At 36.6% G+C, this 20,986-nt stretch overlaps 1 protein-coding gene across 6 annotated transcripts in view; it reads right to left on the reverse strand.

Annotated features, from left to right (window-relative positions):
• The window catches only part of ERBB2IP (erbb2 interacting protein), a 122,799-nt gene that overhangs the window by 38,043 nt on the left and 63,770 nt on the right, over positions 1-20,986 (reverse strand). For all 6 annotated transcript variants that reach the window (XM_014964930.1, XM_014964924.1, XM_014964928.1 and 3 more), the window contains 3 exons: positions 11,941-12,019; positions 11,063-11,152; positions 4,765-4,821 (listed from right to left, as the gene is read on the reverse strand). In XM_014964930.1, the coding sequence (XP_014820416.1) occupies positions 4,765-4,821; positions 11,063-11,152; positions 11,941-12,019 (226 nt within the window). The remainder of the gene's footprint in view (positions 1-4,764; positions 4,822-11,062; positions 11,153-11,940; positions 12,020-20,986) is intronic.

The raw sequence follows: 20,986 nt of genomic DNA on the forward strand, positions 1-20,986 counted from the left end.
TTACACTCAACATTTGTCTATAGATTTGATTTCCATTACATTATAGTAATTATACTGGGGAGAAACCAGAAACTTAGCATAAGTAGGTAAAGGTATGATCAAGACAAAAGCAGAAGCCCTTTTTTGGCACTGCACACATAGCATACACAGGCTCGAGGCGAAAGCCTTTAACTCACATTCCCACCTGTCTCAAAGAAGAAAAAGAAAAAAATACATGAAAAGGCTACTTTCCGAAGAGTCTGAGAAATATTTTCCTTCATTTCTTGAAACTCATGCACCAGATGCTTATCAACTGCTCAAATTCATTTTCCAATTCTAAAATAAATTATCTCTCTGAAATACTGCTTAAGATTAATTTATCAGAGCTTAATAAGACCATGTAAATACCAATTTTAGTGCCACGTGTTGCTAACAAGTTTGCCCCAATGAGTCTTCCAGAAGCACAGCTGAAGACTCATTTAAGGGATCTAGCATATCACTTGGCAGCTTTCAAAATTTTGTGGGCAACATCATACTGTACTTTTACTGATGGCTTAAATTTAAAAAGGTTTTAGATTTATTCTGTTTTCAAGCTACATTAGCTAGAATGTGGGCAAGTAGACAGAGCAGGCCAAAATTTCACTGATTATCTAAATTTCAGCGTCAAAAAGTAGATTAAGGGAGATTCACAGCTACATGGGATTGAATTTGATACATTAGTTTCAACAAAGGAGTATTTGAAAAAAATGGCTTATTTTAACATTTTTATAGTGCTCTCATTTCCACAGTTAAGACAGCACCTTGATTTTTATTTGAAATGAATTTTCACTTTAGAAATAAATGTAAATTTTAAAAGTGAAGAAAGAAAAACAGGTAACACCAAGAAAATGAAAAAATCAATCTGATTTAAGTGAATTTTGATGAGGTTGATGGGGTTTTCTATTGCTGAAAAAGCTCCATTGAGATGGAGTTTTTTTCTTTCAATTCAACACAAACTCTTCTCTTTTAATTTTAATTGCTTGGTAAAGATAAACACACACACAAAATCAAACTCACGGCCAACGGACTCCTAGGTCTGAGTGATTTTTTTTTGCCTTCCTCCTATACACCATTCAGCTCTGAGGCCAAATTGTTTACACAGCTAACACCAGATTCATAGAATCTAAGCAAAAAAGCCCTTCTCCTCCCCTCTGCCAAATTGCAATAGACACACAAATTCCACACCAGTTCACCTCCAAGATCAAGGTGCTCCATCCCCATCCTGCTAGTGCTATATCCTTAATGGCTCTAAAGCAACTCAAAATTTCCTAATCTTGCCTTAATCTTCACTGTCTTACTAAAAAAAAATAAAAATACTGTTACAGTTTTTTGTCAAGTTTTCCATCCTTTGGAACCAGAGAAAATATCTGCAAATATCTCTCAAGTATCTAGAAAATTAATGTTATATAACATCGACAGTATAACAAAGTAACTTTAGTGATTTTGGGCCCTTTCTTTTTTCCTTGCCAAAAGGTCTGTAATCTAGCAAACACATCCACTGAATGGTAAAACATACACAGATGTGTTTGTAAGACCAGGATCTCAGTTATTTTCCTCTCCTTTCCCTCCGCCTGCCCAACTTATAGCACTTTCAGCTACTCTATGATTAATACCTCTGTGCTTTTCTGTATTGTTTATAGAGCAACTACATCTTCAGACAAAACGCAAACAAAGCTTTCAATAAGGTTAAAGTAACAGGAAAACTCAATGCTAAAGGAAGAGAAATATAGAACTGGAAACAAAAATTTACTAGATCACTAAATTACACTTCTTTCTATCTGTTCCACAACGCTACATAATCCCTTCCATAAACTGGATAATCTGTTTCACAATTCTTATTATTGAACTTGCTGTCAAATCAATCCAACACTAAGAGATCAGGTAGTCTAAATTACGCCTCAGATTCTGATGATGTAAATAGTCAGCTTCACTAAAGTTAACACTACAGCTTACTTCAAGTAGCATACAATTCAAGAGGTGTGTGTGATAGCAAGGTTGGGCTCTGAAACATCATAATTAGACTCTCATATAACTCGCTGCTTTCTAAAAAGGCTACTCTTTTCGTTGACAGGCAACAGACAGAAGCTTAGGGAAAAAAATAAACCAACCAAAATTAAACTTTTTGTATTTCCATTGGACCATTTTCCCAACTTTCAGCAAACCCAACCTATCAGATAAATGCCTCAAAAATAGTCTTTGTGTAATTTTGCTTTCCTTTCAGTAGAAATATTTTCATTGAGCTGGTTTGCATTATAATACTGCCTAGTTTTGCAGTCTCTGGTTGTGGATAAGCTCCAAGCGAAATGATGCATTTGGCACAAAGCAAGGCTGATTTAGTGTGTTGGCATTAATTACCCATTTTGATTAACAGTCTTTCAAGTGCTTTATGCTTTAGTGTTAAAAATTATGTGCATGTTTAATTCAGCAAGAGGGATAGCTGATTTTGTAGAATTTTATCCAAATGCATTTCTCATTACAAACACAAAAGAATTTGCTTTAAGTATGAAGATATTAAAAAGGTGAGAGTGACAGAGAAAAAAGAAAAGATAGTTGAATTTTATAGCAAAAACATTAGCATGTACTGCTGCATCTTATCAGCTTCCAAAACAAAGCCTTTGAATTTTCTACACTGTTTAAAGTGTGCTCCTTTTAAAACATATGGTTTGGAAAACTGTGTAAGTCTGAATTTCACATCAGTTTCTGTTCTAATGTTAACATTAAAGCCAAGCTATGCACCTTTGTTGGCCAGGTCAGCTGCTGCATAGTTCTATTATCCTAAAAGGCAGATTCACCTCTTGAATGCTATGAGCACCACAACAATTTTTTTCTCCCCAGTGTACATGATACATAAACAATTTATGCTTCCAGAGCCTCAGCTGTACCAAAATGCGTATCAATCTAGTTAAATTATTAAAAAAAAAGGTCTCAATAGCTTTAATCTTCCTAAATTGAACCACAAGAGTACCAGCAGAAAATAATAAAGACCTCATCTCAGTATGTACTGTAGATCATTATGGAGGTGCTGCAGAAGACATCTTTATGGGACCTTCTGTTTCGTTTTCTAGCAAGGATGAAACCCTGAAAACACTGAAGTCCACAAAAAAATCCCAGCAACTTCAACAGAAGTTGTTTGGCTTACATACAATACAGCATTTGTTTAAATTTTTCTTATCGCTAAAAGGGACCTCTGTAAATGACTCTTTTAAAAATATCACATGTAATTCATGCTATTAGTGTTAATTATGGCAATTAAGGTCAAAGTAATTTTATAAACAAAATCTGTATTAGCTGTAAGTTTTAATTATAGATACTGTTGCTCTGTTGGGAGTAACTTAATTTACAGTGCTACTACGCCAAATTACATGACCTCTAATTTTTTCTACTAGAAATTAATGATAGCAAAAAGAGCAAAGAAGGATAGAGTATTTATATCACATGAATGAACAGAATGCTTCACACTTGGAAGATTTAAATTCACACTTCCTGATGCTATACATTTCCCTCCAGATATGAGTTTTGGCATCTTTATACCGCGGACACCACAATACAGTATCTAGGCATGGAAAAAGGGAATTCCAATGGATTATACCTGTTTGTCATGTCTTAGGCATATAATTAGCTAAAGTCACTAAGAAAACTGTTGTATTATGGGCTAGCAACTCACAGCCGACTTCATGAGAGCCTCTGCTAACATATGAGCTGGACAGAGTGAATATTCAAATGTTAGCTCCTCCTTTTCTCCACCAAACATCCACCAAAACCAGTAGCTCTCTTTACCAGTTTCTGTTCCTCCTTTACCAGAGGAGGATCCCTTTTGCAGCACACATCACCGCATTCAGGTTCTCAAGAGCTGTTTACTCACATCCCATCTTTGGGATGTCTGTTTCTCTCTCCATTGACCTTTTATACCTGTTAACCAACTAGGACCTTCAGGGTCCGAGTCTGATAATTCAGAGCATTGCTCTAGCTCATAGAAACAGCTGAAATTGCAACACCATCAGCCTGGGCTTGTATGATGAAATGAGTGAGAACTGCAAGGAAGGGTTTAGAAAGATGCTAGATTTTAAGACAGGTACAACTAGATTTACTGTTAAGACTAATGCTGTAAGAATTTTCAGAACTATTTTACTGAAAACACACCCATTATGCTGCCATTATGCTAAACAAGCCTGTTGTATTATAGAACAGGTTCCATGCAACACAGTAACAAGTTGTACTTCTTCAGCTCTGAAGTATATTAAACTCAAAAAAGCATTCAAGTCACGCAAACCGCATTCCCTCAGCCATTCTGAGCAAGCACCTCAAACTCCACATTTGTTTTATAGATAATGATCTCAGTCACCAGTGCCCAAATCTCAGGCACTCAAGCATCAGACCCCTACCCAGGCAGGCATCTGGGTAGCCATAGAATTCTGCGTGCAAGAAGCATCAAACATCTCAGAACAGTCACCCTGAGGTGCCCACATGCCAACTTAAAAGCCCAACAGGTAATCAGAGATCCACAGAACTGGATGGGGTGGGGGGAAAAATAAATATCTCTGAATAGACAGATCTCTGAACAGGCAGACCAGTCCATCTGAAGTGGGATATGATTTCAGCAGTATGGAAAGAAAGTTCTTTGGGAGAATTTAATCCAGTTACTTCACATTTTAAGCTGTGATGTACTTTTCAATATGCACTACGTTATCAGTATAACTACAGAGAAAAGCCTTCAAAGTAATTTAAATAAATGTCATCGATACTTACTTTGGCAATATTTTTAACTGGTTTTCTCTAAGTTCCAATATCTGGAGTTTAGTTAATCTGCAACAGAAAGGCATAACAAATTATCACAATATACTATATTTTATGACAAAAGCAATAGCTAAACTTACTTATATTGCTGAATTAAAAAAAAAAATGTACAAGTCTGAAATATTTTTTCAGTAGGAATGAAAATATGTTTTGTGCGTACATCCACGTTATTTAAAATTAATTTATTCATTGGGGTTTGGTTTTGATAAAGCAGAAGATAAACTAAATCTTGTCTGCTCTTCTGCACTTGTTTGAACACATTTGTTTCCCTTCATCCCAAAGATTTTAAAGCACTTCATTTGATTCATTATGGGTATATGTTATCACCATATACAGAAGCACAGAAGAAGTAATAGAAGAAAGGTAGGATCAGTCTACACTAGTTAAGATGCTGAATTTCTAATACTGGCAACATATTGAACCCATTCAAATAACAAGAGGAATACCTGTGGTCCTCCATATGAAAAAACAACCTCTAAATTCATTTTAAATTTCCTTCCATATTCTTTTTCTAGTCAGATTCTTAATCCATTTTATATTTCTGCAGGAAGGCAGTCTGGCCCTCCTTAATCCTTGGTTGCAAGACAAATAACCTCTAAATCCCAAACTCAACTGCTTGGCCAAGATAAGTTCAGAGCTGTCTTGACACTCGAGCAATGTACAACCCGCAGTGGAATTTTTTGCATCAGGACAGCAGTGACAAGACTATCTCTTTGTTAAACAAAAATGCAGAAACAAAGTTTGATTTAAATATAGGCAGGACTGTAAACACAAGTGTTCTGCATGTGACCCACTAACAGCCCTCTTACAGCACCAAATAGGGCATTAGTTCCCCGACTCAAAAAGGAGTTTAGTAAACAGACCAGTCTTTCCTGAAGGTGCTTAAGCAAGTATATTGCAAGGACAGAGACAACAACCTTAATTTTGATAAAGTAGTAAGAACTATACTTAAAGTAAAAATAGAAAGCTGAAAACAGTATTTATTTTTCCTCTAGACATTCGCTCATTTCTAGATGCATTTGAAAGTAGCAATCTGCTGCGCCTACAAATAACCTAAGAATATAACAGTCACCTTGAAACAGAGCAGAGGTCACCACAACCCAGCATTGCAAGCAGTATTTGCCATCTGGTAGAAACTGCTGGAGGGGAACCTCCTCTTCCCAGCTTCTCCAAGAAAAACCAACAGTGCTGAAAGAATACCCTAATAAAAATCCAGTCCATGGTAGTATCACTGCTGTCAATCTGGGACATAATTGGAAAGGACTTCCTAGCCTTCTTACCCTGTTCACATCCTAAGATACCAATTTGTGACAAAACAGAACTTGTTTGTTTTAAGCACATTCAGATTTGAATAGTCATTTTGAGCTTGGACTTCTGAACCCAAGAACAACCAAACACTGCATTAGGCTCCAGTTGGTGTTTTGCTTTATGACAGGGAAAACAGCTACACAGTTTGTAAGTTCTTTTTGTAATGCGAGTATGCAAATTTCTCAGTTGAAAGCAAACCTCCATTGGTATGCTAAACCATATATATGCACGCTGACACTTTGTTGACTTTAGCCAGAACTGACTGTTACGCTTCTAATAAGCTAAATCTGTGAACTTAAAGACTGCCTTTGGTAACAAGAAAGGTCTACAGCTTTGTAATCTTGTTTCATGTCCTACTCTTTCTTCAGCTAACCCTAAGAAACCGGAGATACAAATAGTGATTTTCTTATGTGTAAACCTACACAGAGGCTACTAGGGAAACATTTTCAACCTCTCCTGTCTGGGAGACAAAGGCTGTGTCTAAGGGACGCAATTTCTTGCCGTAATCGACAAGAAATATTGCACTGAAGCAGTTGTCAGTTCTTCCGTTATGACTGGAAGCGTTAATTCAAGTTTAATATAATAATACACATCAGATACTCAGCCTAGCTGCTCTTCCAATTGCTGGTGTAAACACCCATGCTAAGCATCTGAATTCCTATAATGGAAATGAAAAACTGGCACTTAATTTGGAAAAGAAATAAAGACAGAGGATTAGTCCACAAATACTAAAGGAAAAATAGAAGTCATAGTGGCAGAATGTGTGTTTCCTGTGCTATTCTATCACAAAGATTTGTCATACTAATACGGAAATATTTAATTTCTCAACTGTAAAAATCCATAACCACAGAAATACTTACACACCACCTAAACATAAAGTTTTAACAGAATATTATTCAACTTCAGGTATACCTGGTGGAAGTATCAACAAAATTACTGTTACAGTATTGTTATTTAATGTAACCAGCTTATCCTGCTTTTAAAAATTTATCTTATCTTTAAAATAAAACAAAATCTCTACATGAACACCTTGCCAGGAGATGATCAATATTCTTCCTCTTTCTTTAACTATATAAACTGTAGAAATGTAAGAGAAATATATAGCAGGTATACTTGGAAACTCGCTATTCAACAGCAGTCATTCCTTGGAACGGAATTACACGAAGAGCTGTTCTTTAATTTCACCTCATTTGCAGTTTTGCTAATGCAGGATTTTATTTTTTTAAAAAATCATAACTAAAATATAAAGACAAGAGGACTGAAATATACGTACCCTATAGAAGGTTGCATTTGCAAAAGTTTCAGCCAAAGTGCATACATGTAACTAAATTAAGTCCCTAATTTTATTATCACGGTTCATTTACACAAAAAATTATGCCAAAGTAGACACTACTAAAAATATCTACTACTGCAAATACTACTGGTGAATTGTTGAGAAAAAAAAGACTAAAAGTAAATTCATTGCAACATGACAGTAAAAAGTCTCTGGAAGCAATATCCCTTTATGGACAATACTTCGAGTGACACTGAAGATAAACTCCTTGCTTATCTTAAACATCCCTCAGTAAATAATGTTCCCCTTTCAAAGACCTGTCTCACAATTAGCATGCAGTGAGCTTCAAGCTTAGAATGCTCTGCTTATATATTTGTATATTTAAATGTGAATTTAAATGATGTATTTAGATTCAACAGATATGGTTTTCTTAGCTAAGTATGAGCAATTCTCAGATTTCTGTGCACTGGTATAAAGGCTAACTCTGGGATCTGTGCCAATATTAATACATTCAAATTAGAATTTGGGAGTGGAGTTAAAAGGCCCAACACACTATCACCTCAGAATTCCAAAGGAACTGGCATATATAATCAAAAGTCTGGTGATTTTAAATAAGTCTAACCAGTTGGACCAGTACAACATCACTAAAGGACAGCAAGTATGTAATGCTCATAAAACGGGGAAAAAATTGCAAAAGCAAAGCTTTATAACTAACTTTGAAGGTGAGAATAAATCATGGCAGTAAATGTAATAAAACATTACATGGATATACTAAAAGTAGTTTGCATTATACAAAGTTTTCTTTCCTAAGTATCAGGCTGAACGATACTGACAGAGGTGCTCAAAAGCCCATTTTGCTGTTTAAAAATATTCAACAGAAGAGTCCCAATCTTAAAGGATAGGAAAAAAGTTTAAGTTGGCTGATGCCTCAAAATACAGTGAATTATTAGGATACTGCAGTGAAAAGAACTGTATAACCTTAAGGACTGTAAAAAATAGAAAACGGACAAGATGACATAGCACTAAGTCAAGTACTCATGATTTCCTTGTAGAGTCATCAGCCATTTCTAACTGAGCTGTCCAATGCATTAGTCAATCATGTGGGAAATGACACTAGGCAGCTGCAAAAAGGGCTAGTGGAACACTAGAGCATAACCACAGACGTTTCCAAGAGAAACAAGAAGATAATCATGACATTGTACAAGCCATGAAGAGATCTCAATTTGAATTCTAAATATAGCAATATATGTCATCATCCCCTGTCAAAAAGAAGAACAATTCAAACTGAAACTCATTCCAAGATGTATTAATGCAATCAGGGAAAAAGAAAAACCTGCCATACCAGAGCGAAATAGAATTTTGTTTAGTCTAACAAACTAAAAGAGGGATATGAGAACACTTTAAAAACAGCAGGTGAGAGAATAGGGGACAACACTCATGAGAGATGACAGCAATTCAACCATGGAACAAATGAATATGAACAGGCAGAGAGAAACTGATGTGGGAAACTAAGTTTCAAACTCAAACTGCTGGACCAGACCCTGACACATGGATCATAAGTACCTTGCTAGCCTTAATATGGCATTGGCTTAGTTTTAAAGGGGCATTATTCCCTATAGTTGCCAGTAAGAGCAAGCAACAGAACTCAGTTACTTCATGTGTTCCATGTAATAAAAAGTAATAGGTGTAAGGCTACATATAGAACAACTAACGCCCCAAATTGGAAGACAGTGAAGGCTTGTTCTTTAAGGGAATAACCAACAAGTTTCTAAATAGCCCAAAAGGTTCTACCAGAGTTTCTTTATTTGTTTATTTTTAAAAAATATTCCCATATTCTGAGGTACAAGGTAAAAGATTGTTTGCATTAGCAGGTTTTTATACCTAGTTGTAAAGTTATGGGAAGGCAGAGTAGTCTGATCACTTATGGAACCGATGTACTCAACGTCAAAGGCATCTGAACCTTAGTTTGAAGTGACATTTTATGAATTCATTGTTTTCTAATTTATTTGATCTAAACATTATCTTCCTATAGAATAGTATTTATTTTATGCAATACCATTATTAGCAGGTAAACTGATATAAATACTTTGAATTCATTTAAAAACAGCTGATGAGAAAAGTCTTAATTTCAGTTTCATTCTCCTAGCTACAAGCTAGAATGCTGCAAGTCCCTATTTGTATTTTAAACACCAAGGCTGGATTCTTCATAGCCATTAAGAGAAACACTACACTGGAGAATTGACTTTGAAGTAACCTTACTGAAGTTACCTTCAGTAACTGATTTATTCTCAAGCTAAAGGAATTAATGACTTCACCATTTTCCTAAACATAAAGCATTATAGAAGTGGATGGTGACAAAGAAAAAATTAGAATGAGTTTTTTTAAAACTATGTTTAAGATTAACCACTTATAAGACCAGCTGTGTCAACCAAAAGTCTTCCATTTCATTTGTAGTGCCTATTTTTTACTAACAAAGTTTTACCATTTGCTTAGACTATTAAAAACAGAATGGAAAAATGTACAGGTAATCATTAAAATGTCAACAAGCAAAGACTTTGCATCTTCCAGACATTTCTTCAACCTTAACGAAGGCTTTTGAAACATAAACTATGCGTAATAGAAACAAGCATGATAATTAATGCTCCTGCATCATAAGCAGCTATTTTGTTAGCTGAGTGTGTAACAAATCTGGTACTTTCAATTGTTCATCAGGGAAAGACTAGTAACTGGACGAGAAAAATAGGCCAACAACTCTGGTCACAGATGACTAATAAACTAATGGTCACTAATGGACCACACCTGTGCTCATCTTTCATTGTACATCTCCTGATCAGCCAAACTTCTGCAGCACTCGATTTGGGTGCTTTTCTAATCTCTTGTAAAATGTGGTGACCCAACTATAACCACATAGCCTAAGGCAATTGCTTTCACACAGCAATATGCCTGGTTAACTAATAGCCGTATTTCCTGAAAGAGAGGCTTGCTGGACATGGGGTGGAGTAGAAGAGTGACAATCTAGGAAAGAGAACGTAAAGTAAGAGCCAAGAGAAGGGGGGAAAGAGCAGAAACAGCTAAATCAGCATGCTAAGGAGAACAGGATGAACTGTGTGCATCTAGGAGTCTTCCTTTTAATAATATTCTTTCACTTTTGCTCCCAAGATTTAATCCATTTTCAAGAGGTTTAGTATTTTCTTCTATTTAAGCTATTACATGGAACAATTTTGCTTAGTCAGCACACTGTCAATATACTAAGTCTTTCAGAAAGACTCCCGACTCCTGACAAGGAATTTGAAAGTTACAGATATGCATGAAGAATGGGTGCATCCAGAAGAGGACAAGTGGAATTACAAATGTCATTATTTTCGTTACTGCAATAGCTAAATGATAAACAGTATTTCAGAAATACTAGTCTTGAATGCTTGTGTTGTAAAAGACGCAAGCATGTAAATGGGTTTTATTTCTTGGCTCTTTATAAGCATTCTGTCAGTCCTTCGAAAGTGCAATTAAAAAATGATAAAGATTCAACTTGGTTTTTTTTCTGTGACTAATACATGACATAAATGGATTGTTAACATACACTTCTTCCCCTCATCCAGTTTACACGCTTGAGAAACTGCTCCAAGTAAGTCTAAAACTCAATGTAGATACTAAGTTTCAAATTCGACTTACCTCCCAAAATTGGCTGGCAAAAACTCAAGGAAAGCATCATTCAGGTACAGCTGTGTTAGGTTTAACAATTGGGAAAATCCATCTGGAAGCCTATATAGAAATAAAATATAATATAGTGCCTTTGTTCCAATTATATTCAGGACATTAAGTCATCTTTTTTTAAACAACAGTATAGTATTGAAGTCCTACATATTGATAACATTAAAATCAAGGTAGTACCAGAATTTCTACAAAATTGCATTAGATACTTGTTCTCTGTAAGATTAGTTTCAAAATTATTTTTATGTATTGAGGACAATATCTTCAGGCAATAAAAAATACAAACAACAAATATAGTCTTGCTATATATTTGTGATGTCCTGGTACCTAATGTGGAGAAGGCATTCACTAGACACAGTAAGATAAATTAAAACCGAACACCTTTTTTTTCCCCCTGAAGAGTCATGCTGCACGAAGTTTATATCTCTGGCAGTGCTACTTCTGGCAAATTAATTTAGTCACTACAGAAAGTGACAGGGTAATCTACTCATATAAGCTAAGTTTGAAAAACAGTGGTATGGGCTCTAGAGTAAAATTAATTATTGTTATCAAGAAAGTAAGCTTGCTGCATAATTCTCAATGTTCACAGAGAAATGATGGACTTAAAAGCTGAGAAAGCCACATGGTATAATGCAGGGTTGCCCACATATCCTATTAACTTGGGCAAAATAATTTAATGACATAGCTGTAGTGTATCACAGTGCAAGGAGGTTAATGAAGATAAGTATCAGGTATCTCTGCTCCTTGCCTCCAAGGGTTGGAACATGTCTGGAGAAAGCTTGAGACTCAGCAGTGTTTGTGCAAAATATAAAACATTATAAAAAGGAAGACAAACTTACTTTGAAATTGGATTTACGCTGGCCTCAACAACTGTCAAGACTTTACAGTTTTTTATATTTTCTGGAAACTCCTGTATGCCTGCAAGATACAGGGAGAGGTAGGGAAACAGTCTTAAATTATTAGACTCCATCACAGGTATAAAAGCGATGCACATAAAACTGCTAGCTACAAAAACATTAATTCATTTAGCAACTAGTGGACCGGTTCTCTGATATTTCATTTTACATACACTTTTCATTAAAGAAATACTCTTATACAATATCAGTTCTTTTTCTATTCCATTCCTAGAGCATTTCACATTGCAGTTTTTCTGGCAACTCATCAAGGAGCATTACAGACACAATATACACTAACAATTCCCACTACTCATTACCGAATATTAAAGTACTTGTACTTTTTGATGTACTTAATATCAGGCCTTCAATCCCAATATTTTATTAATTTTTTTTAAAGGCATTCATACACATCATAGAAAAAAGTATCCAACAGTATCTGTTTGTTAAATGCATGGCTGGTATGACATACAGGTGAAATGGTAAGGCTTCAAATCTTGGTACATGCTTACAGCATTCATTGTTCTGAAGAGATATCCCAAAATGTGACGTATGGTTGCTGTTAGCTTCAGATCATTTGTAGGGAAGGACAAAAATGCTGCACACACACTTATGTCTCACAATTAAAACAATAAGGAACCAGTTTTCCAAGGTTATCTCCAGAAACATCAGAGTAATGCAGCCCATGTATCTGCCAAATTTGTATTTATCAGAAACTGACAAAACAAGCCTTGAAAACAAGACAGGTATCCACCACAACACTGAATTTTTCTACTTCCCAAGACTTTCACTTCAATCTTTACTATACCATAAAAATAAATAGAACCATGGTTATCACAACTGCAGTTGCTTTTACAATGTATCACATTGTTCTTATACCCTGGGATAGGTGCTTCTATTTTAAATAAACTCGTCCTAAGTATAACAACCATTCATACTGCAATCCCTCTACTTGGATTAAGAATACACTATTTTTCCAAGGAAAGCCCATATACTAGTAAAATAAAATTATTTTAAAACAACTGGGTTTTTTTCAGGTAAGAGTGCTTCATCGGGTGCACAGAGAGGGCAGCCTGAACCCAGGCAACAAGACCACTAGGGAAGAACTGTACTCTGTGGATGCTTGCTTTTAGGCTAGCGAGAGTGTGAAATTTCATGCTGCTTCAAGAGACATTAACACTCTTACTCTCCAGCTGCAGAGAGAAGGACAAGGGCAGTGTGTCTTCTCATTCAGATTGGCAAGTGGGACTTGGTTAGTATCTCTCCATGTATCTGGTCTGAGAAAAATCGAAGCAGAAAATACGTGGCGAAGCATCAACTGCTAAGTAATGTTTTTACTTACAGAAGAAATTACACAATTTCTGATGCTAGCTTTGAGTTTAGCTCTTTCTATGTTTGTGCAGTAACAAGACTGACCCGATACATTAGGTCATAAGAGATGGCAATACCACCTGACATGAAAAGTAGTCACAAAACACATACTTTCACATTAAGTCAATTGGTAATGTTGGGTGCAAAGTCATCATGCTGACTTGTCTGTAAATTCAACTTCAGTAGAAACACCATTTCTGTCAAAGTAGCCTTCATGCTAAATGATTGAAACTATTACTTTTGACTCATACTAGGGGTTGTACTCTGTTCCTGAGAGGTGAAAGGCAGGAAAAGCACAGTTACCCAGATGGATAAATACCTGCAAGCATCATGGGATCATTTTGGGAAACAGCTTGTTGAACTCAAGAATGATAAAATATAGAAACAGAGGGGACCAGGAGGAATAGAACCATCAACTGTAATATATGCCAGGATTTCTGACCGCTTATGGTTTACTACCATGCATGTTCATGTATACACGCACATGTATAAATAAAAATATAACTTTATATATATGGGTACAGCCATGTGAAGTTTACTGGGGCTGTGAGTGGAGTTAAAGCAGAAGACGACAACAAGGAATTCAATTCACTTTATCGCTCTCACAGTTTGAAATCAGAACTACAAGGTAATACTTATAATGTAATGAAGCTTCCTTTCTGGAAAGCAGCAGTGATATTGTCAAGTCCAAAGACAGGTTTAAAGAAATATCAGAAAACTGTGATATAAAGACTAGAAATGTATCTTACCTGTTGCTGTCATATAATGCTTGTATTAAAAGAAACACATTTCCAAGAAATTTAAATATACATCATCTTAAATCCAGTTGCCTCTTTCATCAAACAAGAATATCCAAACATACGGATGGAAAGCATTTAACATGACACAGCCGTGGCAGATGTTAGATGTTTTTTAAACAAAAATCTAGCATGTAAGAGGCCTGTATAGATGCAGTTATAGATGATTTGTGTGAAGTAGTCTTCCATTGTCTAAAAAGTACATCAAGAGTTCTTTATTGCTAATGATAAATCTTTACCTTCTCAGAGTAAGCCACTGCTAAGCTCTTCCTTGGAGGCAGAGTTGTGTTTTGGACTCACCCTATGCCATTAGTTTTGCTCTTTGAATCACATTTAGATTCTCTAAACTTAGTTTTTTCTGAGAGATGTTCACACTACTGTCCTTGGCTTAGTCTTTGGATGAAAGATTGCTCTGGTCCAACATGTTACACATCATGTTTTTAATATTAATATTAGTTTCCACTGCCTGTGTCAAGAATTCATTAAAGCACAGAAGACTTAAATCTGTGATAACTACCCAGAATACAGAACACACAGAACATCTGCTAGTGAGGAGAATGTCAATGTAAACTTACTCTCAGAAGAACAGCCAAATTAAATATTAGCTATCCAAATACAGACATGTTAAATCAGCATGCTTTTGTACATAATCAGAGGACTCTGCAGTAGTCTCTTATTTGAGTATGCCTTGGGCAAGAGACAACAACAGTTTTAACAACAAATTAACACCAGAAATTCAACTGATATGAGAAAACTAACAATGAGGGAGGCCATAAATTTAATTTTGCTTCTTCTTAGAGCCAGTTTTGTTAGGATACACATCAACTTTAGCAACATCACTCAACACTTCAGTGTAAGTAAATAGCAGTCATCATTCAAAAAAGCAGTAAATTGGGAATGATAGCATGAAATGTACCTATTGTTTGTTGTAGTACACATTCAGAAGAGAAAAAACATGGTAGAGAGGAGCAGTCTCCTAATTTGATAGGAAGTTGCATTTACCAACTGGCTATACAACAACCTTCAGACACTCACTTTTCCTCAGCTATACTCCTCCTGCATACTAAAAATGTACAGTTAATATTGGATTAGCATTCTTTCCGTTTTCTCACCAAGGCGGCAAATTCAAAAAGCAAGAAAGAAGAGTAAATAATAAGGCAGAGAGACACTGGAAAAAGAGATGAGAGAAGGACAAAGGGCTATGAAGAGCAGGATCTGTTCCTTCTTTCTTTCTTTCTTTCTCCGTCTTCCATCTATTCTTAGTGTCCTGAGACTTCTTCCCCATTAAAGAAGCTCAGCAAATCTCAAGGGTCTCCGTGACCACACCCTTCCACACTCCTTTTGTAGCACTGTGCTAATTAATCCATTTGATAGCTACTCCCACCTTTCAAAAGCATCCAATCAATGAGCACCGGAAATTGGGATCCACATTCCTTTCTAAGTCCCATTTTTCTTTCAGGTTTTTTATTGTTTCCTTTATACACAGATACTCAAGGATTATAAGAGACAGTGCAACAGATGACTTGGGCATTTGCCAGTCTGTTGCAGCCCTATCCTACTTCCCTTGAAAAGCATCGTATGGACAGGTTCTTCATCCTGCTGTTTCCTACTTCACATGATAACAACCATCATCCCAAACCCATTCCAGTGCTGTAACTGATTTACAGATCATGCTTGCTGTTTTCCAAAAAAATACAAACTATCACACTTGTGGACTATGACCATTTGCAGAGCACAACAGAAGAAAATACAATTTGCTGGTAACCTTTAATTCTAACCACCAGATCCAAACCAAATTGAGAGCAAAGTTCTTTTTGTACTGCAGTCTCCCACAGAATTGAGATTTACATAATAGCTTTTAGTATTTATTTGCCCATTCCTTCTTTCCTGGTTTCCCAAATTTCAGGCACTTCTATACTCACTGGTCAGTTTCTACAAAAACCAACACTTATTAAAAAAAAAAAAAAAAGAGGGTGGTGCTGTAAGATTATTAAGGAAGATTTGGCAGTAAGGTAAGGAAGAGGAATCTAAAAATCTTGGCTAGACTAAACCAAAAGCAGAAAGCATTCATTATTCAGAACTCTACTTGGCAAAAACTCACCAGCTAACCAGCCTAACCTGTGTTTAATCACAATCCCAGACCAGCTGCAGCACATGCCCAAAGGGCAAATCAAAGAGGTCATATAGGGATTTAGGGTCAATGGCCACAAACCTGAAGGTAATCAGCCTCAGTTCTGGATCACATAACACAGCTGAAATATGGAATTTTGCCTGATCTCTAACTCCCAGGAGAGCAATGATTGTTTTGGCACAGCTTGTCAGAGCAAATGTGCACAAGTGTCCCTCTCTTTGTTTAGACTGGATTAAGGCAATTGTAAGTATAATTGGGGTCCCACTCGCCATCTGGAGTTATACTTGTCTCCTCCCCTACATAGCACAATTCTTTCCTATCACCACAGACAACATAACTCGCAGAGCAAGAGACAAAACTGGGACAACTTTTTCTCTCCATCAGGTAAGATTTTTTTCTCTCAAATACTGACAGTTCTGGATTTACAGAAAATTGTGCAAGTCCCATCCACTGCTGGCAAAACCCTTCACTGCAATGGACCCCCAAAAAGAAAAAAAAAAAAAAAAAGTAATGATATTGGATCAATTCCTAAAAAGCACAAAGGCAATCACTTAAAAATACCAGCCATGTGGCAGCCGTATGGGTGATGTTCCCAAAGAAAAAGCTTACAGATAAATCTCAGTTTGTGGGGAATGCAAGGGGAAAAAAAATTCTCCAAGTAACAAACACATCAAAAAGGCCACTTGCTGCAAAACAAAACTACAGCCTGCTGTGCAGCCCATCCCACACTGCACCCTTACAAGTGCAGAGAACACACAGGCAAACAGATAGGCTCAGCTTGCATGAATGTGAAAGCAACTTTAATTATGTACATTCTTCCCTCAGCTAATCTATTCATCCTGGTCTCAACCAAGGCAAGCAGCTATTGGGGAGCTGCTTTCAGACAGGTCCCATAAAACAAAGCTTCTGTTTGTTCTTCCACTCAGGCCTCTGGTACAACTGTCCTTCCAGCCAATATGGATCATACAAGGTAATCAAAATACTTTCAGAGCTCAAAAATACATGCCACATTTCTCCAAAAGATTGCATAAAATCTGTTTGCAAAAGCTACAATTTTAAACTGAAATTTTAAACTAAAGTATCAACCAGTTTGTATTCCTATATATTTATATAATTTGCTTTAATGTGGGATTTCTGTGAACCTTCTGAATGCGAAACTTTTTATTACTCAAAGCAAGCAGTGTGTTAGAGCCCAGTCAATTCACTGCACAATGACGACCCATCCATCCACCCACCCACCCTTCCTTTTGAACATTCATTCCTCTTTCCAAAATTCTTTGAGGTTAGCTGGTTTCAGATGAATCAGGATCTCAGGATTCCATGAGATGCCTGACGAGGCTGCAGGGCAGCAGTAACACCTTCATGCTCAGAGTTGGAGTTGCAGCTCGCTACAAGGTTAGCCTCCATGTACATGGACACAGGGTGATACTCAGGTACTCAGGGTGAAACTCTTCCAAGCGTTCATCCTCAAACTGAAGAACTTTAGTTTTTAGAGTAAGGTGTCTCTAAGGCCTGCTCTAGCTATGCTCCTTACACAATGCAAAGGAGGAGTGTGAGTAGCAAGATAGGTTCCTAACTGCCTTTTCACTGGAAAAAGAGAATAGCAAATAATCCTGCTTCTTGCTGAAGATATCCCTGACGCACTAATTTACATATCTCTAAACATGCCAGGGCAGGGTAAAATTGCAAAATGTGGAACACTAGAAAGGCAGCAGTTTTGTTCATGATGCTGTTTTGGAAAATTACCAAGGCTCAGGTGGTTTTCAACTATGCCTAATTCATGGCTGGAGTGCTGTTGAGAGTAACCTGAAACTAAAGTGTAACACGAATATGTAAAGCTACTTTGCTTTTTCACCTCCCAACTCCTCCCACCCTGGGCTGCAAATGCAGTGTTGTCTCTCCAGTCACTTTTGATTGTTACATGGTGGCTGTAACAACTGTACTTTTACAAAAATAAATGTACATTCTGCCTTTACATGCAAATCAGCATTCTAAAAAACCCCATAATTAATTTTACAATGCCTTTTCTGTGTTACAATTTTTATTTTTTTTAAGTTTATTACAGATCTCTTCCCAGACTTATTTCAGAATTTCAGATATGTACGCTCAAATTCCACATTCAAGACCTTGCCTGCATTGAAATTCCATTCTATTTGCATCCTCTCTTACATACAGAGATAATTTTATTCTGCAGAGACAGATCCCATTCAGTATCTTTAATGAGACAGACAATATATTTAAGAAAAAATACTATAAACACTTGAATAAAGAACAGTAAATAGAATAGATCAATTTATGACCTCCATATGGCAACAAATTATAGTAAAGCTACAGACAGTAGTCAGCAGCAGATCAATTATCAATTATCTTTTCTTTTATTTCACTGTCATGGATGATATAAAATCTCTGCTCCTGTCTGCCTCTACCCACCACCCTCGCAGCATAAGCAAAGAAATAGCAAACTCACAGCAAGTTATTTTTGTATTTAGGATCTTCCTCTCTTACTTCTCCCTGCAGAAAATAAAACTTGGAACTGTCTTCCTATCAACTATGAATAATTCTCAATTCATTGAAAAAACCATACTCCTAAATGCACCAGATGGGCAGCATAAGATTTGATACTCTCCTGAATTCTCATTCTCCAACTCTCCAAGTTCTGGCACATAGCATACTAAAGCTAGTTTGCCAAATCAGCAGATGATTCTAAAACACTGAAGAAAACATATTTGATTTAAATGTGCATCTGTTAACAAAACTCTTTAAAATTACTTAAAATAGTTTTCTAGGCAGATCTGGCTGGAGGCGGGGTCTGTGTGTGTGTTTGTTTTCTTGGTTTTAGCCTGTGCATTTTTCCATGAAGATTCCCTGCAATACAGACTGACAAACGGACATGTTTGCTGTAACATCACAGTGAAAGAGAACCACTCCTTAATATTTCACAGACTATTAAAGATACCTTTATTTCCAAAACACCATGTTTCTTTTGGTCTTGCTAGTTATTTTCTAGTCTATTTAATCCTCCAGAGGCCTGAATAATATAGACCTTAAAAATTCAATCTTTTTCCTTCACCACCTGCAAGCAGGAAAAAATAGACCATCCCACTGTTCCCCACTACACTAACTCCACAAGCACAAGCAATTTCAAGTCCATTTCCCGGGCTTCCAAGAAAGCCTGATTTCCCTGGCAGTCACATCATCATGCGCTTCAGCCTTTCAAATAACTTGATTCTAGGAGTCTGTAAAGCCAACTTTTCCATGTATTTATATGCACCATCATACACTGTACATCAATGTCTTCCCCTTCTTTAAAGAAGAGGCAAAAGTATTTCCATGATAGCTTTCCATGTTGTCCTAGATGCAGGCTAAGGCTGGCATCCCCAGAGCCACAAGGAAATTTCTGGCGTTTATTAACTTTTCAGGGACAGTAGAGACAGATTTAGGGGTGAAGGGTGTTGTTATGGATTTTTTTTTCCTGTACATGTCGATATGTAAATAACTTAGCAATACAGGATTAAAAAAAATATAATTTTCCCTTAGTTTCATAAATAAAACACTCATTTTTCTACGTAGGTCCGTCCTATATTCTATATGCTGCAACTTCTCTTTATGGTGCAATGGTGCAATGCAGCAGGACTGAGAAAAAAGGGTATCTCTTGATGCTTCCTACAACTCAGGATGCAATTTCTGGTATAAGAACACTGTTTATTTATTGTGCCATTTGCTCAAGTTTCATTTCATCTTTGTGACTAGGACAGTATCAAGCTTCAGGAAAAAGCTTCAAAGCTGAAGCATAGCTGGAAAGAAGCAATGGAATACCTCTGATATTAAAGGTTCACAATAGCCCTGGGAATCAAGTTAAAATGGCATAAAAGGACAAGTGATGCCACTACTTCCAAAAACCTACAGAGTTTATTGCCTACTGCCAAGACTAAAGGGAGAGTTAAAACTAACTCTTTTCCATGCTTGCTGCACATGTAGCAACAATTTGATATTTTATGCCATGGATCTATGCCATGACCACTTCAGCAGCCATAAATAAGATATTCCAAACCAAACACTTGTACAGACTTCTATGTGCTCCAGGACACACAACCATTAGAGGCTTGTACTCCCTAACTCAGCATATGCCTTGAAATGTACATCACTCCATGCAAAGACTAGATATATTGACACAGGAGGAGTCAGATGAAGACTACTAAATAAAAACCCCACCCTGCCTGGCTCAAGGAGACCTAATAACAGAAGGTGCTAGACATTGGGAGCATGCAGGGAAACATGCATGACTCCTGGTTTTCTGTAGTTTACTGAATCTTCCCTAGGCTTCTTCTGTATTCTTTCTAACAAAGAAAAAGAAAGAATCAGAGATTTTTATCAGTTTTGCTAGTCTTGGAAAATCTCTCCTATTTGGCTCTATTATAGACACACATCAGAACAGTTCTGGGCAGTGGGAAAGCGAGCAGTAAATTCTTACCAAGAGAAAAGAAGACACAAGGGAAGAGAATAGGCTTGCAGCTGTCAATAGAAAAATGTTCCATGATTGCAACAGTGAACAGGGAAACAGAAAGGGAAAGGAACTTAAGCCAACAAAATGAAGTCTCAAATAATACCAAATTTATTGCCTAAGAAACAGCACTGTTTCTTACCTCACCCAACAGGGACAAACCAGGACCATGTTTTGTTTTGAGTTTTATAA

The sequence above is a fragment of the Calidris pugnax genome, unplaced genomic scaffold (genome assembly GCF_001431845.1).
Source record: "Calidris pugnax isolate Ruff unplaced genomic scaffold, ASM143184v1 scaffold273, whole genome shotgun sequence".
In the NCBI taxonomy this organism is placed as follows: domain Eukaryota; kingdom Metazoa; phylum Chordata; class Aves; order Charadriiformes; family Scolopacidae; genus Calidris; species Calidris pugnax.